At 42.0% G+C, this 27,738-nt stretch overlaps 1 protein-coding gene across 1 annotated transcript; it reads left to right on the top strand.

Annotated features, from left to right (window-relative positions):
* On the top strand, positions 1 to 27,435 carry apln (apelin). Its single transcript, XM_050042724.1, has 3 exons — positions 1 to 554; positions 19,111 to 19,283; positions 23,125 to 27,435. Exons 1-2 carry the CDS (start codon positions 488 to 490, stop codon positions 19,275 to 19,277), a joined length of 234 nt encoding a protein of 77 aa, XP_049898681.1. The 5' UTR covers positions 1 to 487; the 3' UTR covers positions 19,278 to 19,283; positions 23,125 to 27,435.
* The last annotated feature ends 303 nt before the right edge of the window (positions 27,436 to 27,738 follow it).

Here is a 27,738-nt window from a genome sequence, read left to right as displayed (position 1 = left end):
CACACACACTCTCACGGAGAGAGACACACGCTGACAGACAGACCTGCAAGCTGACTTCCAGCACATTCACAGCTCCACTGAACTTGGCTCATGCTGCCGGTTTTCTGACAGAAGAAAAGAAGAAACACACACACACACACCTCCGTGGGAGAGCTCAGATAAAGACGTGCCTTCAGTCTTGGAGTGGCGCTGTCACACACTCGTATACAAATACGTATTAAGACAAATACACAGGCACAGTCAGGGAGCCACCACACACATATTCCCACAAATTGACACACTCACTTCTCACACACACTCTCTCACACACACACACACAGGGGAGCAAACAGCAAACAGTCTCTCTCTCTTTCTTGCTCGCTCAGCTGCTCTCTCTCCCCCTCTCCCTCCCTCCCATCCACACACACACACACACACACACACATACACACACACCACTACAGTATATCAGCGAGTGACTAGCGGAGAGCCAGAGGGGAGTGCAGAAATGAATGTGAAGATCCTGACGCTGGTGATTGTGCTCTTGGTGTCTCTGCTGTGTTCTGCCAGTGCTGGTGAGTACAGGAGCGGCCAGCCTCGTCGCCGGTCGTCTCCCTCTGCTTTCTATTTCTCTCTCTGTTTGCCTTGTGCTCGTGCAGGCATCTGTAGTTGATCAGTTACCCAGCATGGTTAGCCTTGTGTGGGCTCTAAAAGGCAGGAATATCAGCACCTGGCTGTATACAGTACTGCACTGCAGTGGTTATACTGTCTGCTATTGTACTGCCATGGCTTTTATGGTAAACTTGAATGTGGTTTCTAGCTTAGATTGATCCTTTTTTCCTCCCTGCCTTACCTTGATGTAAGCTTGTAAGACTTGGAGATGAAATATTAAGAGGTTCTTGTTGATGGACATTCATGTGTGGAGCTATGCCTGAGTGATAGATAACGCTGGATGTATGGGTGACTGTTGTGGCTGTTATGAAATGTAAGATATGCATGGCACATGTTCTGTAAGGTGGAGTGAATCAGATTAATTTATGGCTTGATGTATTCCATCTGACCCAAGTGCTATATGATTATTACATGACTGTGATTGTGCAGCAGGGGCAACACAGCACCTATATATGCATGTGTGCCTCCTGTGGTGATGATAATGAGGACTGTAATTGTTGTACGCATCAATGAGGGGAACACAGATCCCAGATGCATGGATCGTCTCCTGAGGGGCTCAGTCTTGATTCCTTGTCACAGTAAATTTCCGTAAAGTGCTGCTGCGTCTCTGGAGCCATTGTTGGACTAGATATTAATTCCAGTGTGGACCTAAAATGTCTAATATTTGGAACAAAAACATTGGCTTGGGACAATTACACAGGGGCAGGGCTATTCGTCTCTGGTGGCTCATGGGAGTAAATGGGTTCTGAGAAATGTGGCTGGGGGTTTAGTTTGGAGACCGATGGGCAGTCTGCAGATGTGATGCAGGTAACATTGTGGTGTGAAAAAACAACACTTAGGCCTGTGTAAATGTCTGGACCATTCTTGGGATTATCACCCACCCACCAACTACAGTGGCTCAGAAGACACACTGTGTTTATATTTAATCCATGTGGAAGATGCTGTATAACACAGAGGATAAAAGATGTAGGATACACTATGATGATAAGACGCTGTCTACACTACATCTTAGAAGATATAGGCCTTGGAATATATACTGTACAATGCTGTATAGGCTTTATGTTGGTAGGTGCTGTATAGACTGTGGTTGTAAGATGCTGTGTAGACTTTATGCTTGCTAGATGCTGTCCACTCTGTGTATCGATCCACGGCCACAGCACTCACAGTTCCCATGCTTCCCAGCACATTCGTTACAGCGACATGCTATTTTTGTCTGAGGCTCTCAGCACATGAGTAAATGGGAAGCAATTATCTAGCATCATGGTCAGTGTCGTTTTTCACGCCCTGCGTGTGGCTAAGCATGTTCCACGCCTGAGAGCCCACCGTGCTACACCAGCGACGGGGAAAACAAGGCTGCTGTGCCTCGGGCTTTCATGGGAGCTTATCCTTCTCAACGTTGTTCAAGTCATGCCGCTTATGTGCCTCTCTGTTCCCTGGTTGCTACTGTAGTATCAGAGCTCCATTGACATAGAGGAAGAGAGAGAAAGGGAGTGAAAGAGAGGAGGGGATGCAAGTGTGTTGCGGCGTTGATGGGTGTGGGGAGGGATGCTAGCTGGAGTGTGTCTGCGTAGCACAAGCCTCTGCTACAGTATGCGCTGTCGCGGGAAGGTGTCGGAAGAGGCTCTGCATGTAGGCAGTGGGTGTGAAGCCTTTCATCTTGAGACAAACGCTTTTCCAGTTCAGTGGGCTTTCTCTCTCTTTCAGGCATCTGTGTGTGGACATGTGTGTCTGAGAGAGAAGATGCACAGAGAGTGAGACAGAGACAGCATGTGTGTGTGCACTTGCAGGAAGCAATGAATATAGAGCTGAATCTGACTGCTATAGGGTGGGGAAGTGTGCATGATTGTATTTATGGATGCATTTGCATATTAGCAAGAAGTCCTAGTGCAACAGGCAATTCAACTCAACAACCTAATGCTACTTACAATATTCATTCAGTACACTAAAAGAGCTGCTGTGGCCTTCTCCATGTAATATTAGCATCCTTTAGCAGCGCACTTCAATTACCCATCCTTGAAAAGCACTCTGGCTCAAGAGTGGGCTCCAGCTTTAGACATGTGGTATCCATAATTCATCCCGAAGCCGATCACTCTTCCTCCCCGTGTAACTCTTAAGACTGGTATATAAACAGTCTCAAAACATTCTCTGTCACAGCCTTGTGGAAGATATCAAAGCTTCCTTTTTCCCCACTATGAAAACACCCTGCCAATCTGCACCTAGGGATGCACTGGATAAAAACAATAGCAGCTGGCTCAGATACGCACACACACATACACACACAAACACACACAGGGTGTAATTGTGAGGCCTGGGTTGAACAGGTGAGCCAGTTGTGAGTGTGAATGGGGCACGAGGCCCGGATCAGAGCCATTATCTGGCAGAGAAATCGTCTGCTTGGGAAGGGGGGCGATTTTATGAGAGCTGTCAGCAGTGCTATTATTCCATATTAAACTTTGATGTATTGTTGGGGCTGGCTGCTCTGTGGCACCATCATGCATGCATACTGTACTGAAGCCCGCCACGCTCACATGTTCAACCAAATGTTACGGGTCAAAGTACAGCCAAAAAGAGGAGGCCTGCAGTACATGCAGCCAGTCATTAAAGCACCTTGAGGCATAAAACGCCACCTTGCTCGGTGTGATTATTTTGTTAACAACATGTAAAGATCTAAACCAACTGTAACCAGGAAGCTTTAAATCATAATCCCAGGTTTTCTAATGTAAAGAAGGTGTTTGTGCCTGTGGACGTGATTATGGTGGTCGTGGAGAGAACAAAAGCTGCTAAACTTTTCCAGATGTCCAGGCATAACATAATAACAGTGGGCAAACATTTGTGTCAAAGGGGGAGCGGTGGAAAGGTTATTACGGGATTATGGAGAATCACAGAGCCTTTTCTTTTTCTTTTTTTTTTTGAGGCACAGGAGCTTGTGAGCACCAGCTGGGTTTATGTCACACACACATGCACACACACACACACACACAGACACACACAGAGGGTCAGATGAAATCCTTTTCATGAGGAACCTGGATTTCCTCTTCATGCAGCATTACGAGGAAATAGAGCCAGCAGCCTGCAGCATCAGTGGAGTTTATCTGCTGCAGACAACACACACATACGCACACACACACACACACACTAAACACTCCATGAGTTGTGTTTGGGATGTGAGTAAAGAGGGATTTGTTAGTCTCTTGTTGCTCTGTCTCTTGTTTAGCTTTTAAATAGTTGTTCCACACAGTACATATCCATGCTGTCTAGGTTTAAGAGTGGGCGTTTGACAGTATATAATGTGAGATGATATAAATCTGTCAGCTTGCCATACTATTTATAGAGTGGAAGCTAACCCTTTCATATTTCTGGATACATTACTGCATGTCATTTTCACGTCATGTTGTTTAGCGAAGGGGGAATCATATCAGGACAGGTCAATAAGCTGCAGTACATCTAAATAAAATCCAATATTAATACCAATATAATCCATTTAGCTAATTCAAAGGAGCAATTTGTTTGTATCTGGTTTCACTTGTTAGCGAACCACCACAAATATTGCAATAGTAGCAAATTAAAGCTGTTTAAATGGTGTGTCTACAAGGTTAGCAGTGGGGGTAGCCATCTTGGAATAATGCTTGAACCCTCCCAAGTCGGAATAACGGGACGTCTTTTAGTTCTTCCAGTTCTGATGGCATTAGCTCACTGTGGTAGCAGGACGTGTAATGTGATGAAGTACTTTTATTTGTTAGGTATTTAATTTTCTGGATCAGTCAAAAACAGACATTTTGGACCAATATTAACATCTATTAAAATTTTTTTGATCAAAATATGTCTTTATTATGATATGCAATTATTAAGATTTTATCCATAGCACCCACCCCTGTAAGGGTCACAAAATGCAAGTCAGTGTAGCTGTATGTACGTTTCAATTAGATTTTTTTAAAGGCTCTCTGTGATAAACCACTTCGCATCTGTATAATATCACCCAACATGAGCTTGGTGAATGACACCCACAATTGCTCTGGAGTGGGTGGGAGTTGAGGAAGAGATTTAGTGAAAAATCATAACTCATTTGGTAGGGATATAAGGCTAACCTTTGGGCGAACACTCCCCAGAGAGCTCAGCTGTTGGAAGACTTTGGCATATGTGACTGCTGGGCTGCTGTAATGTAATTCAGAACCCTTTGAATGAATAAATCTACTCACTTAGATCTTCCCTTGAGAGCGAATGCAGTGAAGGGGAAAAAAAGCAATAGGGGGAGTAAAAGACGGGCCAAGGGACAGAAAAAAAAAAGGGCGGACAGGAAGAGAGGCTATCTGGGAGCTGAGAGGTTGTGTAAGCTTTCCAATGAAGAGGAAGTCACGGCTACATCTAAAAACTCACAGCTGGTGATCTTGTCCATCTTTACTAATGACACTTCACGGCTGTTCGGCTATATACTAAAATGACTTGTAAATTAAATTCTGACTCCATTCTGATTCATTATGTATATATGCCTGTTGCCGGCCAGACCCCCCTTTGAGTTTTGAGGGCACAACCTGGAGGTTTGGGGTGGTGGGGGTGTGGAAGGGGGTCCTGTGTTAAACAGACCTCATGTGATCACCAGACCTTATCCTCAGGCCCGGGGCACTCCTTACAACTTAATTAGAGCCAGATATTTTCAAAAACCGCTCTTTTTTCCACCAGTGACCAATATTAAAGTGATTTATGACTCTCTTTTTGAACATTAAGTGTTACATTTATAGCGGTAGTCCTGGCAGATCAGATTCCTGATCAAGATCTAAATGGACATTTTTATTAACGGGCTGCCAGACCGCAGAATAAATATTGTGGTCTTTAGGAATGCAGGTGCTTTAATTACTTTCATGCTCAATTTGTAGGAACCCAGAATGGAAAAATATGACTTCTGCATATTGCTTTAGAGATGTCATTTGTGGTAGAAATTCATACTCACAGCAGCTAAAACGTTTGTGAGAGAATCAGATGAATATGGTTTGGGGTATTGTCACCATTAACGTCAAGCCTCTATAGGCGCCATCATGGATCAGAGAGATTTCATATAATGTATGGCTAAAAGCGCTGCACAGCTGGCTGTTGTTAGGCTGTTCTAAGTCAGACAAGGGATTTCAGTGCTGTGAGGATGGCAGTGTGGATTGGGGCTATGGATGGTGTACAGGGACTTAGTAGATTTTGGGTTCATTTAGTGATGCCCCCACTGGGATCTGCCTAAACTCCAAGCCTTAGGCAACAGGATGTGCACGTCACTTTATTCTCAGAGAATTATAGGATGTTGCGGTGCACCTCATGTGGTTTCAAACTGTCATGCACCTTATGTTCTTGCCTGTAATTGAAATGCTCGAAAATGTAACATCTCTTCCATCTTCCACAGAAGTGGGGCCCTTCAGTGACAACACAGAAATCATTCATTTATGAAATCATCCATAATTCATCACAATCGCTCCGTCTTTGATCACAAATGTTACTTTCCCTGGGAGACTATTTCACACGTACAGGTCCACGCTTAAACATTGGTCAATCAAATGATCTGCCACTGACTAATAGCATGGATCTCCCCACAGGCTGTTTCCTGGATCAGGACAGGGCCCCTTGCTGTGTCCCTCTGTCTCATACACTGCTCAGGAGAGTCCGCCCTGCTCTCAGGGCCCCTTGAACATGAACAGATGTTTGTAAAAACAGAAGAGCAAAACAATATAGGGAATTCATAAACACGCTTCCACATCAGGCAAACGGTTCATCCTAGCAGCTGATGAAAACCTTGTTAACGCAGAGGGCCAATAAACACTAAACTTTAGCTCACCTGCAGCAGAGCAGCCAAACCTGTCAGTAAAAATCCTCATGAATTTTATGTCTTCACTAAATACATGTGACAGAACTGCTTACTACATTTCATTGCATAACCTTAAGCCAGGAATGCTTCTCTCCTGCGCACCATATGCTCAGTACATAAATAATAAAACTCTGTTTTAGCAGACACTTTTCATTAGACATAATCTAAATGGGCTACAAGTTCATTCTTTCATTCAAACCTTTATTAAAGACTCGGGAAGTCAACTGAGGAAGCTAATTATTTTCAATGATGCCGAGCATTAACAGACATCAATAAACAATTAATAAGCAAACCTAAAATAAGATCAAATAAACAGATAACATGCAAACCAGTTAAAAAGAAACAAAATCATACATAAAAACAAATGTATTGCAGCTAAAAGGTGAAATACGGGGTAATAAACTTGCTAAGGAGTAGATGTAGTTAACAGCATTTACAACCAATTAAAACAAGATCTGAAATAAGGCATTTAAACAGCCATAATGGTGGCAGAGAGTCAAAGTTTAAGGTCTTGTGCAGATCACTCCATGTATAAGGTGCACTGTGAGAGAATGACAGTTTTCCTAGTTCAGTTCTGATGAAGGAAATGTGGAACAACAACCTATTCTGTTAGCGAGTACCAAGATTGTGTGAGTTCAAAGTTACAAGGGATGAAACACAGGGTGGAAGCATCTGTGTCAAAGCTTTATAGATGAATAAAAAACTATGCTAGTAAAGTTAAAAGTTAAAAGTTAAAAGCAAAACAAAGAACAAAGAAATCCCCCTCTTATATATATCATAAAAAATGCATCATTGTCGAATTCATTGTGTGTCTGTCTATTACTAGAGACACTTTTATGTCTATGCTGCAGTGTTGCTCTTTGTGCTACAAAGCATTTAACCTTCCTCGCACTAGTTTTACATACAGACCAGGGACGGGTCACAGTTCAACCCCTACAATTCAGGAGTATCATTAATACTTATAAGGAAAACATTATTACAAACTAAGAATATTTGTTAATGAGTTTTTGTCTGATGCAATGCATTACAGTGTAACACAGCTCATTGCATCAAACATCAGTTGCTGTTGTTATATGTTATTCAGCATATATTTGCCATATCCTGATCAATATATCAAACAGTGACACCTTTTGTTGGATAAATCTATCCAGCTAAGCTTGAAGTGTGGGAGCCACTGTTTTTCATTCTTTATGGTTGAAAGGTAACACAGTCTGATGCAATGTTGCTGCTATTCTTCCTTTAATAGTACCGTATATGCTATGGGGAAAAGCGATGGCCCCCTCAGGCATTAAAAGCTGCAGTGAACCCTGCACAGTGACGTTTCTCTCACTCTCTGTCTCTCTCTTTCTCCCACATTAAAAATGGGAGAAGGCACGCAGGTTCACAGCATGGGGGGAGTGATGACACAGGAGAGGGAGGGGGCTGTGTTTCACATCTGATTAGCGTGCCCATGGAAACGGATGGTTGGAGGATCCCTTTGCCCTTGACATGCAATCTCTGGAGATTAGGGCAATGGTTGGTAGCCTTACCTACCTACTGTACCTGCCATGCGCAGAGATTTAGCCTGCTGCTGTGAACGGAAACAGCAGCACCAGCATCTCTCCTGCTCCTGCCCTCGGTTTTGACACTCCTCGAGAAAAGTTGCGACAAGAAATCTCCCTTTGGAGTTATATTATGTTTGCTTCTCTGACTGCTCGTGTTCAGTAGGCTCCAACCTGCAGTAACCTTGTAGCCACAAATTCACCCCTTCAACTGGAGTGGGATTGTGAATAAACCAACAGGCAGTCAAGTGGTGAGGGGAGTCAGTGGCTTTATTAGCTGGCTCAATGCTGCTGCCGGCCCTTTGAACTCACAGCGCTCTGATCATAGCAGAGTACGCAGTCTCACACCTCATCATTTCATACACTCTCTAATTCAGGAGCATATATAGCACCACACTTCACAGGCGGCTGGCTGACTCAAAGGGACATCTGCAGAAAGCCAGAAACTAGAGGGCTGCACAGTTTGTTTTTAATTTGTTCTGAACCTTCGCTGAGAGTGGGGGGTTGTTTTCAGAGCTGGGTGGAACAAGGGGTTAAGTTTAAATGCTGCAGTAATGGGAGCAACTTTTCATGCACTTTGGTTTCCTCACTGGAGTTTGTGTAGACAAAGCCAGCCTTCAACTCAGCCACAAGCCTAGCATTATCACAGCACAACAATGCTGCATATCAAACAGTCCCTGACAGAAATAAAAGAAAGTGCTCACGACCAAAACAAACCCCCCCTGAGAGGAACACTCGGAGGCCAAGTGTGGTGGCTCAGAGAGGAGGTTAAAAACATCACAGTCACAGTCAGAGGGCTGATCAGGGATTCAGACTGTGTGCAGTGAAATCTGTAAATTGAGAACCTGGTCGATTTCAGCTGACAATGTCATTCTTTTTGCTCCAAACTGAGCGCCTTTCATGGTGGCTGCCATGGTAACGTGGCCTGAAAGTCGGCAAGCAATTGGTACCAGTTTCTGCCAAGGCCCAGACTTACTGGTAGGCATGCGATAAGCAGCATTTCCGACACTAAATGTTGGATTGTGAAAGCTGAACAACAAGGGACTGCCTCCTTTAGTTAGGCATCATTCCATATGTGCAGGATGAATGTGTGGGGAGGCTATCAGGGAGCGAGCAAATCCCCAGTACGATGCTGTAGCAAGGCTGGGGCTTATTCTAGGTTAAAAGAATGTTTGGCTTGTATTTGGCACAATTAACACATCTCATCCATGGCTAAATAATCCTGATCCCCTAATGTGCTTATGCAGTGGGAAGCATCTCTGGCCATGACATGTCTCTGTCTGGCTGTGTGGGTTAGTATGTCTGTGGTAATGGCATGCTATAGAAGGATTCATTAGCTAAAGCTACTTTTAGTGAATGAAGGAGGGAGGCACACGATGGAGACAGCAGGCCTGCTCCTCCAACGTCATGGTAATAACCATGGCTACACACACCAGGGTATTTATTCTTCCTCTCTCCCACTAACACAAATATTGCTCTGTTACCCATAAGGATTACACACTCACATAATGAGCTACAACTACCTCCCATATAGACACAAATAATGCTGTTGTCTTTACATTAATGTTTAAGTGCTTGGTTTATTTTTGCAAGAGAAATCCAATCCACCATTACTCTGAAAAATGTTAGTAAGGAATCATTCATGCTATGTGAACATGACATGTAATTGTAAAAAGAGGGCAAGCTTTAACTGGGGCTCAGTCCAATCACAGTGCTAACAGAAAGTTCAGATAGAAATAATACAGGGAGGCTACAGTTATGCTTTGAGATAACTGCTACTATCAGCATGCAAACAAGCTCACAATGGCAATGCTAACGTGCTATGTAATGAAATTACAAAATAAATGTTATTGTTATCCAGTTACATTCCAGTTACAATCCAGTAATCCAGCTAAAACAAAACATTTTGCCCCCAGCTCACCCCAGGAAGTAGGCAACTTTATTTCGCACCACCCTTTTAGCATTGTTTACTATGTTAGCATCACAAACTGTGCTGACACTGCCAATGGTGGTAACATAGTCAACACTTACTTAACAGGGCAAGCTGGCGGAAGACCAGAGGGTGGGCACAATGTTTCCATAGCAACGCTGCTGAGTCAGAACAATGGATGTTTTAAGGCACAACGTTACTAATGGCCCAGTGAGGGGTGCCGCTAGCTAGCTAGCTCCTACCAGAACCAGGTTGTACACAGTGCAGTAAACTGAAGAGTAGCACGATGTACCTATAGATCGATGTGTAACCGGTCAAAAACATTCACGGTGGTTCACTGATCAATGTTTAACATTAACATCCGTAATGCTAACATTTGCTAATTAGCACTAAACACAAAGAAAAGCTGAGGCTGACAGGAGGATGACAGGAATATCAATAGCAAAGTTTACAAACAAATACACAAATTAAACCACTATTGTAAATGTTAAGGAATCACCAACATCTTTACATTTCATCCAGATGGGAGCATTAAAGTCTGCACTATATGTCTTAATAATCTCAGAGCATAACCAAAGTCAGTAGGTTTCATCTTCTGGGGAACAAGATACTCTGTACGAAATTTCATGTCAATCCATCTCATAGTTGTTGAGATATTTGAGTCTGTACCAAAGTGATGAACCAACCAACCATCCATAGAATAATGTTATAGCAAGTCAAAATACATCCCAGAAACCTGTGAAAGAAACTACCAATCCAGCTTTGATCATTTATAAGGTTGTTGATGCCAAGTTATAAAGTAGAATCAAACTGTGTGGCACATGTGTGGTTAACGCCTCCTATTTCAGTACTGAATTGTTCCCATCCTGCTGTTCTTTAGACATCAAGATGCACCTGCACAAAATGCAATGAGCAAGATTTATGGTGCACAAATGTCAGATAAGTGATGTAGGGACAGTTATGAAACAGAGGAGAGATGAAATGTTTTCAAGACGCTCAGCCAACCGAGAAAATGGATCAATGAGATTGCACGCAATTGATTCATAATCAGTGTGACTGTGAGTGATGAGCAAGACGAGTAAACAAACAGATAAGATTCAAGAGGACAGCAAATCAATTTGCAGTGACACAGAGAAAATTAAACGCAGCAAGGATTACATTTTGGTGGCCATGCTTGACTGTGCATGTTTACATTTGATGCAACAGCTTCTAAACCGTGAACACAGCCCTGTGCTTACTTGTTGCTACAGTTAGACTCACAGGCTGGTAAAGTTTAATCTCTTATGTCATAGTGGCAGAAAAACCATTATGCTGTGGCTGCATTTACAAGTGCAGACATTTGTTATGTGGTCGTTTTGGCAGTCAATACACACAAATCAGCTTTACAACTATTAATAAGCAGCTCTGGCCCATTTGCCATGCTGTCTGTGTTCCTGCTTTGACACTGAGCGCTGTGATATACAGTTTGCTCCTGCCAGCCATGAGGGCAGTTGATGAACTTGGCATTAAACCAGAGGACAGCCATTTCTCTTCCCTGACTGGACGGACAAGTGCTGGAAGATGTAAATCTCTCCAGGCTCCACTGATGGACTCTTTGCAGCATCAACAGGGATAAGCTGTCAGTATTCCACTTTCCGCTGGGCCATAATAAGACGGAGAGCCGGCCATTTGAAAAACACAACATAACAGATATCACCTTAGGAGGTGGTGGGGAAACTAGGGCGGGGAATCAGGGAGCAGGCAACCAGCTATTCATCATTAGTCTGGAGACTGGCCAGTCCGTGACACTGTCAACTACTCTCTGCCTGACCACTTCTATCTCTCCTCTTCTTTTTAAAGAGGACCTATTATGCTTATTTTCAGGTTCATACTTATATTTTGGGTCTCTACTGAAACAAACATGATATTTTCTCCATACTGTCTGTGCTTTATTTACCCTCTCTTTTAGTGCCTGTCTCTTTTTTCAATTGTCTGTTTTACTTTTGGTTTTGAGATCAGTAGGTGCAGCTTTTGCTCGACTTCCTTTTCATGCTAAATTATTATGTTTTATTAATGTTGTGACTGGCATGTCAAAGCCAACATAATGACAGTGAAATGGAGGTTGTGACAACTGATTATGTTGTGTATTTTACATGTTAGAATCTCATTGTTGACATTAACGTTGTAAGCTAATGTAAGGGCTAGCTTGCTGAACTGCAACGTGAGCACTAGTCTAGTGTTTATTCTCCAAACTGTGAGGATTGTTACACTTCAAACTGACAATGCAGGCTCTGTGTGTCTCTTACCCAGGTATGTGTAGGGAATGTATCTTAAAATTAATTTGTTTAAGTTATGCTTGGCTAAAAATTATTGAGCACTCATGGTATTGTATTTGAGCGAAAAAACAAATACAATTCATACTATTCGGCTGAAGTTTTAACAGGCTATGTGATTTAAAGTTCTGTCCGATTTCTTGTTTGAATAGATCAGAACTGGAAAGGACTGTTTTATTACAAAAAGACGATGTGTCCGTCCATCTTTCACGCAGTTAATGTGCAGTGAACTCGAGACGATTCCTTTATTGACTGAACAGAGCTGAAGGCTTACAGGCAGTGTTAAGGTCATTATAAGATATTTGACAGCAGTATTTTGAATTTAAAGAATAAGTCCCTTTGAGGCAATAACATCTAACTTTTACCCAAATAGAGGTCTACGTTAAAGCCTATAGTTTGTAAAAAGGACTTTGGTAAAGAAAATCTAAAATATATTCCGTCTTTTTGTTAATAATTACCTGTCGGGATTTAATAAGACATTTGGAGATATCAGCCGTAGAGATGTCAGCCTTCTCTCCAGAATAACGAATAGAAACTTTAATGGCGTCCTCTTTACCTGAGCTGTAACATTAGCTAGCTCAGTGGTGCTAGGTGAGCTAGCAGTAGACGCACGCTTCCTTCTGTACAGTGATATGTTTGGTGGGTGTTGGGAAAATTGTTCCTTCATGAAACTGCACACAAGAAGATCTGTGGATTATTGTGGATTTCTAAATAGAGACATTGCTGTGGAGTTTTTCAAATGCATTTTTTGGCCCTTTGAGCACCACAAGCTGAGTGCCATTTATGTTCAAATACATTTAACGTGAGGCAGGCATCTCTATGGCCAATATCTCCAACACTCGACAACGCACACCAAAACAATCTAGACTGATCAAGAGCACTGCAGGTAAAAGGAAACATTACATTTTTGATTTTGAGGTGAACTGTCTCTTTAAGGAGGCTGCAGCAGCAGTAGTTGCAATAACTAGGCATTCCTGAAATTCCCCCTTTATTAAACTTTAATTAGGGAATTACCAAGTGGGGGAAGAGGTGTTGAGATCTGTTGGAAAGAGGGCAAACCCAGGGCTCCAAGGTCACCAGAAGTAGAGATAAGAAGCTTATTATTGTAAGACATATGTTATCCTGCAATTTTACTGTTTTACCAGCTAAACGTAAACATGGGAATCTCTCATGGGAAAAGATCAAATGAGATACTATAGAGACTGGATCCAATTTCAGAGCAATAAGATAGCGGAAATATCTTTGTTTATGGAGATGAAATATGCATTAAGCAATGATAAACCTGCCATAGAAACAATCAAAAGCTCTTATCCAGATGCAACAGATGCTGCCACATTCAATCTATATGAGCTCCTCCACAGATGGGTAGAGACACAATGCTAGCTGTTGCTGTACGTCATATCTGTCACAGCGAGATGCTCTCCCTACAGGCTGCAAGAGTTAATCTATACTGCCAGTGTTATCACTGGGGCCCGGCTTATTTTTAGCAGCTTTCATTACACTTTTCTATCCTGTAGCCAGATTGGATGGGTTGAGATTTGTCAGGAGAATCACGAGATGTTCTCCCTTCAAGCCCCAGTGCTGAGCAGTGGCTGACAGCTTGCTATGGCAGGAGACATCTAAATTGTCTCATTATGGACCTGGGTTATGACAGCCTGAGCCACCCTGTGAGAGAAACAGCAGATGAGTTGTGTGAGCCGAGGTACAATTACTTTACCATCTCGCATTGCAGTGTGTGTGTGTGTGTGTGTGTGTGTGTGTGTGTGTGTGTGTGTATAACGACTGAGTGCAACTCCATGCGTGTGTTTGCAGCACCTCTTAAACTAGCCATCGCTCAAACATGAGCTGCAGTTGGGTGCCGTGTAGCACTGTAGTTACTGCAGGTATCACTGTGAGACATTTAATGTGTCAGTATGCTTTAACTTAAGTGCTTGTGTCCTTCCCAACGTGTGTGCATCTGACAGGTTATGTAACTTTGCGAAACCAACAATCACTTTGTGCAGCAGTCGGTGGTGTGTGTGGAGGTGAGAAAGTAGGTAGGATTTTAACTTCTCTCTAAAACACTTTTTTCATTTTTCACCTAATTACTGCTGGCGCGTTTTCATGCATACAACTGAGTGCAACACCATGAATGTCTCCGAGGAGATTCTGACCGAAGTTTGCACCGATATCCCTGTTTGAATAATGTCAGGCTTTTCATTTCACCTCCACCTGTGACCGTTTGAAACAGATAAAACAACTTTTGTCTTCAGATTTAGTTGAATGAAACAGTGTACCAACTACTTTGTTTTGAACACTGTGCAGGGAGGGTTACTTTTAAACCACATTCTACTACAGATAATTGAATACGTGCCCTAAAATGTAACTAGATTATTCAAACTAAGTAATGTATTCTAAATACCTTGGATTACTTTTGGAATACTTCGCTCCTTTGCCTGGGTCGTATACTTCCCAGGTCAAAAACACACAACAGTGTCCTGGCTGTGCATCTCCTCTGCCATTGTCTTGTGGCGGCTACACTGAACACTGTTTATGGGAAATCCGTGCCTCATGTGAATTTTACACAATAGGTGGGTTTCCATCCACCTATTTTTATTCACATTTTCAACAATTGCGAAAAAAAACTTGAATGGAAACACCAGAAATTCGAAAAAGGGCCGAAATATCGCAAAAAAGTTTTTACGCTTGGAGGGGGTGGAAAAGTCAGCTTATCGATATTAGGAAAATGCGACTTTTGGCAATGAAAACAGATTTAGCGAATAAACAATGACGTAGGCTACTGAATCCTACTTCTACTTCACACACACACCTGTGTGAACTTAGAGAGAGGTAATCACTCCAGTGTCAGGTGAGTGTAGGCTATTTCACAGCTTAACTGAATAGACTGGATGTGTTGAATACCGCTGCATCATGTGCGCTGCCTGGTGTACCAACACAGACATCACAGCATTATGTAGGCTACGCTGACAACGCTGATAGAAGAAGTTCCCAAGGAATCTCTCCATCTCGTCGTAGTCATGGATGTGCCGGTAATTGTTTACATCAGTTGTGGACATGAGACGCTCTCAATGACGTCATCTCACGGCGCCCTCTTCTTCTACGGGTGTTCTTTTGCATTTTATTTTTCATGAGAAGCGCCACCTTCTGCTCGACCTGTTGACTCCCAATACTCGCAAAACAATAATAAATGGAAACGTGCATAAATTCGCATTTTCTTTTGCGCATTTTCACAAAATTCGCTTAAAATTTGTCATACATTTGGATGAAAACCCAGCTATTGTCGCAGCAAGCAAGCGTTGCTCTCTGTCCGCACTGAATCAGTTAAATATGCACTCCTGTTACCTCATTTAAACAAACCATGTACCTATCTCAACTGAAGACACAGTCACTTTAAAGGGCTGGGCACGTACTTGTTCTTGTTCTTTCTGCATTTGTACTTTTTAAACAGACACATGTTTTACATCATGATATTTGTTGGAAATGACACAGAATGTATTAGCGGTGGTCATTTATCAAACTTTCGGCTCCCTGGGAATCTCCCTCCAGCCAGCTGCAGCCTTATTTTGGTTTTTGTAGTTAAATGAGGAGGTGCTGTGTAGATAACCCCCCATTTCAACTTCACATATCAACCGTTCTTTATCCATTAACAGCTTTTAAAACAAGCAACAGGAATAAAAACAAAAGACAAACACACGGAAGCTCTAATTCCAACAGAAAAAACTGATGCTTGCTTGCTTTGCATTCATTTCCAATTAGGGCTGTAACTAATAATTATTTTCATAAATCTACTAGTCATTTTCACAATAATCGACCAATTCATCACCATCTAATCACGGAAGCTCTAATTCCAACAGAAAAAACTGATGCTTGCTTGCTTTGCATTCAGTTAAAACACCATGTTAGAGCCAAACAAAAACAAATAAAGTAATCCTTTCAAGTAGTCTATCTTTAATGTCAGTAACTGTATTCAGATTACCACCAATTTAAACTGTACAGTATCTGTAAAAGAATACAGTCACTCGTATTTTAAATATGTCACACCGTTACTTGTAATCCATTACTCCCCAGCCCTGCGTATCAACACCTTGAATGGCGACTGCAGCCTTGTGTTTCTGTGTGTTCTGCGCATAAATGCTGACAGTGTTTCAGGGATGAAAAAGAGCAGTGACCACCCAATAATACGTAAACACTAAGTATATTCACATCTAACCCCCGGATTTGAAAAAAGTGAGCTGAAAGCCTTCAGAATGTGTCAATGTCCCTCATTCACAGCGTATCTGGAACAATAACAAAAGGATAATGCGCAGATTAGTGCTCCTAGAGGCAAAGATGGGCTTTAGATGCGGAAATATGCAACAGAGGCTTTCCCTGCTGCAAATGAATTAGCCCACTGTTCACCCACAAATATAGTGTGTAATGTGCTTGCGGAAGGAGATTAGTGTGGATGTGGAACTTGAGATGTCTGGCATTTCAGGGATATACATCGAAAACATTCAACAAGCTGTCTAGCTGAGTCTTGCAGTTCACCATTATTTAATCCTGAAGGCCAGAAACACTTCAATTTTTCCTCCTTTTCTATGGAGAGTTGTTCTTTTAAAAGGTCTTCAATATGCCACAGCTGAAGGTCAATAATTAAGAGAGGCTGCAGACAGACTTTGCCTTGCTCCTAATGGTGTTCTGAATTCAGCTCTTGAAACAAGCTGCCCTCCATTCAAACAAGTTGATCTTGGCTATTACAGAAGTGTGAGTACTTTAAATGCAGTAGACGGTTTTTAATGCTGTGGTTTGTTCATATTACAGCTTGTATTAGCGCCACTCTGCCACAACTAAACACACTAACTGATGAAAACCGTCTTAAGCAACCAGGGAACCCTGCATCATCATGGCTTTTGTAAGCTGCTCAACTGCTGTCCTCAGTATACTTTCCGCTTTTCCAAACCTCTGCAGTCGACAGGCTGACTTATCTAAAGCTGTGTCCTCACCCCGGATCCTCATAAACCAGAGGAAGGTCATTCTCTTGGGAATTCTAAAAATGGTGCCAGTGTCTCTGAGAAGAGGAGACAGGAATGTCATGACCCCCTGTGAGTGATGTCAATCAGCTTTTTGACGGGAAATGCCCAAAGGGATTTGTAGTGTCTTTTGAGTAAAGGGGGTTAGTTTGTGTCTGAGGAAGTCTGAGAAACACAGACAATAGGATGTATTATTAATTTTCAAAAATGAGAAAGGTACGCTGTAAAAGGGGTTCTCTGCCAATTATACCAATGAAATCATGGAAAAAAAACTGATAATGTCAACAGAGTTATGTCAGTTTGGTCTTGCAACTTACAAACTAGAAGTGTGGAGTTTGAAAGAAGTGGTTATTTAGGAGGTGGGGAGTTCCTTTTAATCGCATCTACACAGCTCCATTAACTTACATTCTTTATAAGATAAATTAAAGTTTATGTACATTTAATTGTTCATTGTTTAAATTAAAAATGCATCACTGTATGAGTAATACACACTAGGGGTAGGCATTTTAAGTAACTCCCGTATCTGAGTGCTTGCATTTAATCATTACACAGTACTCAAGTACTCAAAAATTGGCCAACAATGTGAAAAAAGTGCAATTTTAAATTCATTTATCTAACAACCTGGCTTGAATTAGCCTATTGAACCACAAATACAAAGTTAACAAAAGAAAAATCTGCGAATGTTCTGTTGCTTGCATAAGTTAGACGCAGCACTGAAGGACCATCTCCGCCTCATGTGGGTGTCTGTGTGCAGGTGGACTCTCACTAAATATTCCCCGACAGGGAGCGCAAACTCCCACAGTAGTGGTCACATGATAAACAGAGAAAGACTGAGGCTGAGCGAAGCAATAAACTACACGCAGCTCTACAGTGAAATAAAATCTTAACCATTTCAAATGGTAAAAAAATATATAAAAGTCATGTTTACTTTTGGCAAATACTCTTTACGATAAACAGATAACTGACGTCCAAATCGAGTACTCGAGTACACGTGCCTATCCCTTATACATTCCATGACTCGCCACTGAGATAGTTAACCACTTTTACATTCCTGAATAAAAAGTCCTGCTCTGCTTATTAAACTTTTATTGGACTTAAATAACTGGCTGTAGTGTGAAAGATCACCAATGTTAAATATCCCATTACAAGTAAGGTATTACCGCAAAACTTTCTTTAAAAAAATTATGAGAAAGGAGGACCAAGAGGAGGTGTGTCAGTTTGCGATAGGTTAAAAGGTCATAGAGACACTTAATGTGGACCAAACCATTTGGAAAAGAGGGGCTTAGGTGGATCAGGCCACACTTATTGAGAGATGACTGGGAACATCTGGGATCACTCTCAAACACACATGCACTCACACACGCCCAAAACATTCGCACACATTCTCACACGTACACGCTGCTATTAAACTCATCTCTAATCTTGTGACAGGATGCACCTCCACAAGGTCTGGTGCTGTTTGTAATCTTGAAGGAGAGTGACAGAGACATGAGACACAAGGGTTCGAGTTTCTCGTCTATCTGCTGTGCTTCACTTCCATCACACTGGCTTGATGAACTATAATGCTGGGTGGGCTTACAGAGGCCCACACACACACACACACACACACACACACACACACACACACACACACACACACACACTTATCTATACATGTCTCTTGTTTCCTCATCCATTACCACTGTGATCCCCCTTTAGATCTCGCTACACATTTTCCATAGGCACTGATGGACTAATCAAAACGTGATACTGTGGGTGAGAAGAGGCTGCGAAACACATTTACATGGGAGGTCATCTAATTGGTCTCTCCTCTACATGTGTCCTCCAGGTCCCATGGCCTCCACGGAGCATGGCAGAGAGCTGGAAGAGGCGGCTACGGTGAGAAAAGTGGTCCAGCAAAACCCTGCGAGGGCCGGTCAGAGCCACAGACCAGCCGGCTGGAAGAGGAGACGCCCACGGCCACGTCTTTCCCACAAGGGGCCCATGCCGTTCTAGAGCAAGGTGGGTTTATAGCAGCCAAGGGTGAAATGACGCTCACTGTTTGTTTGTTTGGCCAAGCACAGCATCAAACCTATACTAACATGGTCAAGTCGATTCTCAGAGAAACAGTCTATCTTTGCTGCATCGGACCAACTTTCTGTCCAACTTTCTGTCAAGTCAGAGCTACTTGTTTCTCATGAGAATATGAGCAAAAGCACTTCCCGAAATATTAAAACATAACTGCTGACTAGTGAGGAAACACAATTTCATAGAGGAATTTCTAAGAGGAATATGAAGTTGAGTCCTAAAATACTTTGTTGGCAGAATCAGTTTGGATGTTTTTTGATGACGAACGGGAAACTCGAACTCTTACAGGAACACTGGAAACTCTGCAGCCAGACTGAACTCCAACACAAGGATGTTATTGTTGGCACTGAAAATAAGTGCATGTCTTAACAGATTATTGGACTTTAGCCTACCAGCTTGCATGCTTTCATAGTACAACAGAGATTGGTTTTAAGGCTACGTCATTTATTTCCTCAATTGGAGACAGTTATACTTAGAAACTGAACCTTTGAGTCAGTTCAGCTAGCATAAATCTTTTCTCTCCAGCTGATTAAGTAAATTAAACCCCCTTTTTCTAAAGATAATACTTTGTAGAGTTGGGTTTCCTTGTGGCACCTCTTTTACTCGTGAAGGAATGTTTAACTTGCTGTCAAGTAAAACAAGACGTTGTGTAAAAGCTCTTTTAACCAAAATCAGAGAAAATATTTTCCTTATCACCTTTTCAGAGTTTGGTTTTCTTTTCTGAACCATAACAAACTCTGTATTTCTATAAAAACATATCAAGCTCCATTGAGAAACTAAAACATACTTCAACTAATTAAACAAGATGATGAAATTTACAGTATACACAGATTAAAACTCTGGCTGCACTTGCTGCACTTGCTAATGTTAGCACATCTCTGTGAATGGAGGGCATCAGCAGTACAATTATGTTCCTGCATTAAGAAGCACAAGACCCATTCACATGTCTCTCCCAGACGCTGTGAAAGACAGGGAAACTCACCAAGACACAATATCCCCGCAGGAGGTGCCGACCATACAACACTGACCTGCAGAGGGTCGCCATAAATTAAAGCCATAGTGAGAGCGGGCTGCAGCCAGAGAGTGTCAGGGCATGGTTAATCAGTTTTAAGGAAAAGAGATCAAAGCTTTAGACGTTTGGAAGCTCTTTTCTCTAAAGCAGCCGCAGAGGTTTTACAATCTATAGCGAATTTTTGATCATTATAGTTTTTTTGTATTTTTGAAAAGACTTCTAGAGGCTCAGCACAAAGGTGCAAACAATGACTAAGGACCGAGCCAGGGCAGCCTGCACTTGACGGATAACGTGGGTCCTCCAGCTTTCCTCAGTCTGCCAATAAAATGTGAGAATCCTCTCCGCGAGTTGAGTGGTCAGTGCTTTCAGTGTTCAGCGCCAGAATGCTGGCCACAAATACGGGGAGCTACAGGAAGTTGTGAAGCTCTGTAAAAGTGACGGCTCAGTGAGTCACAATGCTGTCTCTGCAAACACCCCTTAACCACAACACGCTGAAGATTTCCTTTTTGTGTTAGCTTCCCACTCCGGCTCCTCTCATTCTTCCTGAGTTCATAGTTCGCCTCATTCAAGGGTTTCCTCACTTAACATGCCAATTTACCCAACCTGACCACACTGGGAATCAGGCTGTCCATTAGCAGCATACTAGGCCCTGTCTACACATGTACAGATATTTTCCTCTAAGTTTTGGCCTCTCTGAGTTTTGGGTCACTAAAAAGAAGATATTTTAGCAGATTTTTCAAAACTCCAGATATTGTACATCTGTGCAAACACAGAAACAATGACATCATCTCCTCAATTCACGCATGGCCATTGTTGCTTAGTGTAATGAGCATGTGCTAGAAACAACAATGGTGGACTACCAGCTTGCTAATGTTTTGTTAGCACTGCTAGTCTAAAGCCTACTTTACACATAAGCTTAGTATTGCTGCACAACTTCAGGCTCAATGTTATTTGGTCCATCTCATCAACTGTGGTTTAAAGTCCACCAGAAATTTTGTTTTTGGATCAGGCCCGGTTGAACCAGCAGATGGTAGGAAACTTTGCAGTGTGGGATTGTTGTTGATGAGTAATGGAAGTAAAACTTCAGCATGTCCAGAGCATCACTTGAGCTCCTTCCTTCCTTAAAAAGGCAACGTTAGCCTGTAAACTTTACAACCTTTGTGATGAGGGGAGACTGCTAAAAGCAGCTAATGCAGGCGAGCGTTTGAGGTTACTTTTTGCGTTCTTGTGTGGACAAAGATATATTGTAAAACAGAGGTTGCATGGACTATATTTCTTTTTTTAAAAAGGAGGGGGAAATATCCGTTTTCAAAAATATCTGTATACCTGTAGACAGGGCTTCAGTGATAATGCTACCAACCGTCACTGATTATATGATCTAAGGAGTTCTACTCTAAGGAGTAAGGTCTTCACAGTTCGGCCCCAGTTTGTTCTGTATGCCTCAGTTTGATGTATTCTGACTGAAGGAATTAATTGTTATCTAGTATCATCCCATCCAACAGCACTCTAAGAGATTTAAGGCTGTTTTTCCTCACGTCTCCTGCTTTCTTCTTCACTTTGAGCTGATGATGGGAAAAACACCTTCTGGAAGCAGCTGGAGATGCATTTTGTTTGATCAAAGCTAGAGTTCAATGGAGATATCCAGCTGAGGGCTGGTGCGACTCGTAGGCAGACAGACTGTATGTGGATATGTCATTATTGGTCTGAACTTAATTACTGCGCTGTTTGAGTAGAGATTAAGAACAATGATTAACTTGACAGTGTCAGTCCACCAACTTTATACTACTTAGCAACATCTCCTCACTTCAGTGTCAAAAGCAGCTCATCTTTTATTCCCTCAGACACCTGACGCAAAGTCTGACTTTTCATCATTACACATTCCAGATGTGAGCGACTCTGAGAAGAAAGATGGCGACCCGGGTCATCTTCTTTGAGCATTTAAAGTAGACTCAGATCCAAACGTGCCATTACGAGTCTTGGATCTAAGCCATGCCAGTGACAGTCTAAAAGACGACAGGATATTACAGATTTAAAGCTGGAGGGAATTTATGAAAAACCCTTTGAGACCCTGACTGTGAGTAAGCTCAGTGAATGAGTCTTTCATTGCAGGTCTGCAACTCTTCCCGTACACTCAGACTGTGATGTAGTGCGACTTCAAGGGGCTGCTGCACTGAGATCATACAGCAGACCCAAAAACACAAAGGATGACAACAAACAACAACTCAATGGAGATTAGATATACGGAACATCAGCTCTCGGGGCATTACATGACCATGGAAATATGCCATCTTGAAACAAAGGCAGACTCTTATCAGTGAATGAAGCTTGTTGTCATGCAACAAAGCTTACTGCACTACTCATCTGAAATCTTGGAAAATTATCACAGAACAGGAGAAGATAAAAGGCCAGGGAAGATAAAAGATTTCCTCATTGTTAAGGAGAGATGCAGTGCCCAGAGCGTAGAATAATGTGCTTGTGTTTTCTTCAGCAAGATATGCTACAATTGTTTTTCTTACTCCCTGCTGCACTTTTCCATCAAAGACAATGAAATCTGGTTGGAACATGTTCAGGATCTTTACTGTTTCCTAGCTGGTGCAAGATATAACATAGGGTATAACACAGTGAAAGCTCTGCTAGAAACTCCCTGAGGGGCATCCTTATTGGAGAGGAAATTGAAATATCTGAAGAGCGCATGAAATGATTTTAAGGGGGAAAAAAAGCACATGCTGATGGCACTTTTTTTGTTGTTTTCCTGTTTTGCAGGCACTGCTTTGAGCGCCCTCCCCCAGGTTCTGATTTCTATGCTCTTCCTTTGCCTTGGGGGGCCTTGCAACGAAGGGCCTACGCTTGCCCAGCCTGAAGAGTGATGTCCATAGCACCTGCTGGTTCTTCAAGCAACTCTGTCCACAAAAAAATCAGGACAAGCCGCTCACCCTCAGCTCTAGAAGGAATTGGGGGCAGGGAAGGGGGGTGGGTGGGGTATGGAGCCCGAGCTATCAGACTCTATTTCTCTGTCTCTCTCTTTCTCTTACTCTCACTCCCTCACTACTTATCTATCTCTGTCTTCTCCCAAGTGTTTTTTTTTTTTTTTCAATTTTCCTATCATTTGCTTAATAGAGCCCAATCATAGCGATCTCCTGAGTGTCTCACACACTTTGCATGACATGTGGTGGAGAGGGAGCCCGGTCAAAACAATCTGAGTCTTAAAGCATCTGTCACTTCTCCACGGTGTGGTATTCCCATCTCTCAGATCCAAGGTTACTGCAGCCGCTGATTTCATTGCTGTGTAGCTACTTAACGGCTTTACTAGCGGGAGAGGGCGCTGATTGTGTGGAAGGGCAATGTCAGTTTTAATAGTTGACAACATTAAGTTCACTAATGATACTCTGGATGTCTGCTGCGAAAAGGAATTCAAGGTGTTCAAAATGGAAGAGCAAGACATTTGAATGGCATTACATTCATCGTTTAATCATCATTATTAATGGTGCTTTGTACCTCCTAATGACAGTACGTCCACATGCAAAGTAAAGTTGGACTGAAAAGAGAGCACATATTGTCGAAACAATCTATTTAAGTGACTGAATAATTCCTTCATTTAGGAGATTCTTTAATCCAAAGCTATTTTGGTGTTTCTGAACTCATTAACACCTTGGGGGGGTTTACTGACGCGCTCAAGGTTACTGTAACATGTCCCACCTTGGATGAGTCCTTTGACCCCAAATCCCAATCCCAATCCTGTCCCCAATCCCCAGCCTTCTCACCACACTGCTGCCCTGCGCAGCTGCTCTACACGACTGTTAACTGGCAGGGGCAGTCTGCTCCACCGACGGGCTGCCTCGCCTTTTAATGAAGTGCCAAATAATAACCTTCTCCACAATGCTGCCAGGATCGAAGGAATGAAAGGTTAGGGAGAAACACATTACCTCTTGTTTAAAGTCTTGATACACTGACACATTATGCATTTTAAATTTCTGCAAACAGAAATCCCATGTGAGACAATGTTAGCGAGGAGGACAGTTAAATTAGACCAAAAAAAAAAGAAGAAGAAGAAGTTTCAAAGCAAATATCAGCTCAGTTAATATGCCAACACGATCAGCCTACCACTAGTGCTCTGGCTGTTTTAATATTCAGCATAAGGCTGGTTTGACCCTTTGACCGAAATCTTTCACTAATGAAATGCTATGCCTTTTCCATCATACTGGAATATATTACTGTTTATGTTTATTTCTGTGTTAAGTAGTTTTATTTCTTTTTTTCTCAGGGTGCTGTGATAGAGGCTTGTACTAGAGCAGTCTATTTTGTGCATTTATTTAACAAAACACAAACATACAGTACATTTAAAGCTTATATGAGCATATTTTCGTATATTTCCTTACTCTCCCTCTATGTATTCACCAATATAGCCATGTATCCAGATTCAGTCCTTTCTAGTCCTTTCCCCACATTATGTCGGATACAGTTGCCTTTCTAGTCTGCCCTACCACAGCACAGGTGGTCGTGGCTTTGATCATTACGCTCATTAAATCCTAGAGTTAATCTTTCTCAGATGGATCTCCCCAAGGCTGGCCGGGGCCACTTAGTCTGAGCTCATTGTTAAATTGGCTTAGACTGAAACCACACCCTTCCCCCCTTTTCCAATCCTCAAACCCCCGCTGATTCAGTGTGTAACCATGTAACATATTAGGACTGTAACCTGTAGGGCAGCCACCTTACAATCGTTCATTGTGTATTAGGTGTGCGGTGCAATTTCCTAGTTGTTCTTAAATCTGATTTCAATCCACTGCGATTCAATCAGCAAAGACTCCTATTCCAAGTCAGTTTTGACCACATAAGCAACTGGCAGGTTAACCTAGATTTCCAACACATTTTCCCTCTCGCCATGTCTCATGCAAATATTATAATAAAAAACTAGAGTCTTCTCAGTCCCAGCATGAGAAGCTTTTATTAAGAGAGCATCTAAAATCACAGTGGTAATCCACCCAGCCAAGATCACCTTGATTAAAAATGTATTAAATCCTAGGGCACTGTGAAGAGTAATAATTTCAGTTCCACCATTACTTTTTCATACCCTCTCAGACAGAGATGTAGATTTCATTAATGCTCCTCGGGAGTGAGACAGCTTTGCTCAGGATGTCTCATGTATTATTGGGGAAGATAGTAGGAAGATATGAGCTGGGGATGGAAGTTCAAAGCCACAGGAGTTGGGATGCTGCAAGTAGACTGGGTCATGACAGGGGGTTCAAATCAATATTTCCCCATCTCAGAAGTTATTGTTACGGAGCCGAGCAACGTCTGTATCCGCACTGTTCTTCATGAATGTATCCTCACCATCTGCACCAGCCATGCTGCCCTTTCAGAGACCAGAGCAAACCAATGTTTATGTAAAGTACTCTTTTTAATCTCTGTCTGGTTATCAGTTGAATCCAAAAAAAAAATCAAAAGCCAAATATCCCACTGATCCAAAGCCTCCGGTGTCAACTAGTCCCAACAAATAGACGTGGCTTTGCTCCAAAACTTCTCTGTATGGGTTTGCAAGGCTGCACTTTTGCAATTCCATTATGCTGCTGGAAAAATACACCCTGAAAACAAGAGTCTCTTGGTATGGAATGGTTTTCCAGTGTATTGTGACAATTTTTTTGTCTGATTCTTGTCTAGCTGGTTGTCCAAAGCTTACTTTTTGAATACAGTGTGAAAAGCTGTATCTTTTGTGGATGTAACAAAATAGAAAAGTAGTCTGCAGCACAATATGTCGTGGACACGTGAAAGCTTTCAGGCATTCTTTTCTTGTAGATCATAGCCCACAGCCCTCCCCTGCACATCAGGTTAATGGGCCTTGTGGTGTGGAAGGACAAGCACGTCCAGGCTCAAACTGAAATGGTAAACCAATACATTATGCTCGGGGAGCAAAACCATTTTCCTTAATGGTCTTTTCCAGCAAGGCTTACACAAGAGAAACGATTCCTATCCTCTCAATGTTTCCTCTCCAGTTCCTCTTCTCTGTGACCATCACAAGGCCTGAGTAATGTTCCTATGCACTTGTTAGCATGTTTTCCTGGTAGAAAAATGTTTGTTCTGAGAACTTGCCCCTTTGTGTTTAGTTCTTTTTGTCCAAATGCATTTGGCTGGGAGTGTGTAAGGAGTGGGGATGAGCAGAGAGATAGATTTGTGTTACAGGTGGAGATGAGAATAAGCTAGCAGCAGGTTTTAAAATATTAGCTTAGCCATTGATCTCTGTATCCCAATAGCTATAGACACAACCCCCCGCCCCCACAAAAAGATCACAGAAAAACACAAGGTTTTTATGTTGTTGTTTTTTTCTTTATCCTACTGTCACTCTATACTCAGTTCTCTACCAGATAAAATTCCTTTAAAATGACACTGAACTCAAACATTTCACTCATTGTGGAAATGGAAACAGAGTTGGCACACAACACATTCCATGATTTTACCTTGTGAATCTCTCAGCCCATCAAACTGTATCATGTTGGCCTTCAGAGTGGGTGTCTGCAAGATCAAGTGGCTGATATTCAATCCAATGCATTCACACATTTCCACCGGCTGGGCAATCCACAGGATAACTAGATTTTATCTCCCATGGGAAATGACTAAGATCTGTCATTATCTTGGAGCCTCAAAATGAGACTTCCTACACCCAGAATAGCACAGGCCCCTCCTGCCTTGATTGTGACACATTCTCCATCTATGTAACCACTGTGTCCAAGAACAGCGACATTCAGAACAATCTGAGGAGAGATGCAGTCTGTAGGCTAATACGCCATCGCAACAGTGTTACTAGGTCTCAAGCAGATACCATTTAAAAGACAATGTATTACTCCTGAAACTTATATTCTGTTTATGGTGTGTGCTCATATTACTCACCAGGCCAAATGTACAGTCCCTGTCTCTGTTTTGATGTTGAACTGGGCAAAAATAAATGACATAAATAAATAAATAAAACAAGTGTATCAGAAATGGTTGAAATACTGTGTACATATTTGAACTTTTGGTTTCTAATTTATAAAAGATAAGCTTTAGCTCTTGGAGTACTTATTTTATTTTTTCCTTTCATGCGTAGCTTTGTGTTTTTATTTTCTATTTCTGTAAAGTGTGTAAATATATCTTTATGATAATAAGTAATATTAAAAATCTTATTTTAAGAAAATACTGTGTCATGTTTGTTTTTTTGGTAAATGAAATAATGAAATTGAAATTAATGTTAATGTCAATGACAACGTGCTATAACTAACATGCTGATGTTTAGCAGGTGATGTTTATCATGGTCACCATCTCATTTTAGAGTGTTAGCATGCTATTGTGCTAATTAGCACTAAACACAAAGTTGTTGGTTAGTTAGTTATTTTAATGACACAAACAAAT

This window comes from Epinephelus moara, chromosome 4, assembly GCF_006386435.1.
Source record: "Epinephelus moara isolate mb chromosome 4, YSFRI_EMoa_1.0, whole genome shotgun sequence".
Classification (NCBI taxonomy): Eukaryota; Metazoa; Chordata; class Actinopteri; order Perciformes; family Serranidae; genus Epinephelus; species Epinephelus moara.
The sequence above is the reverse complement of the archived record's forward strand: the minus strand, read 5'-3'. Positions and strand labels throughout refer to the sequence as shown.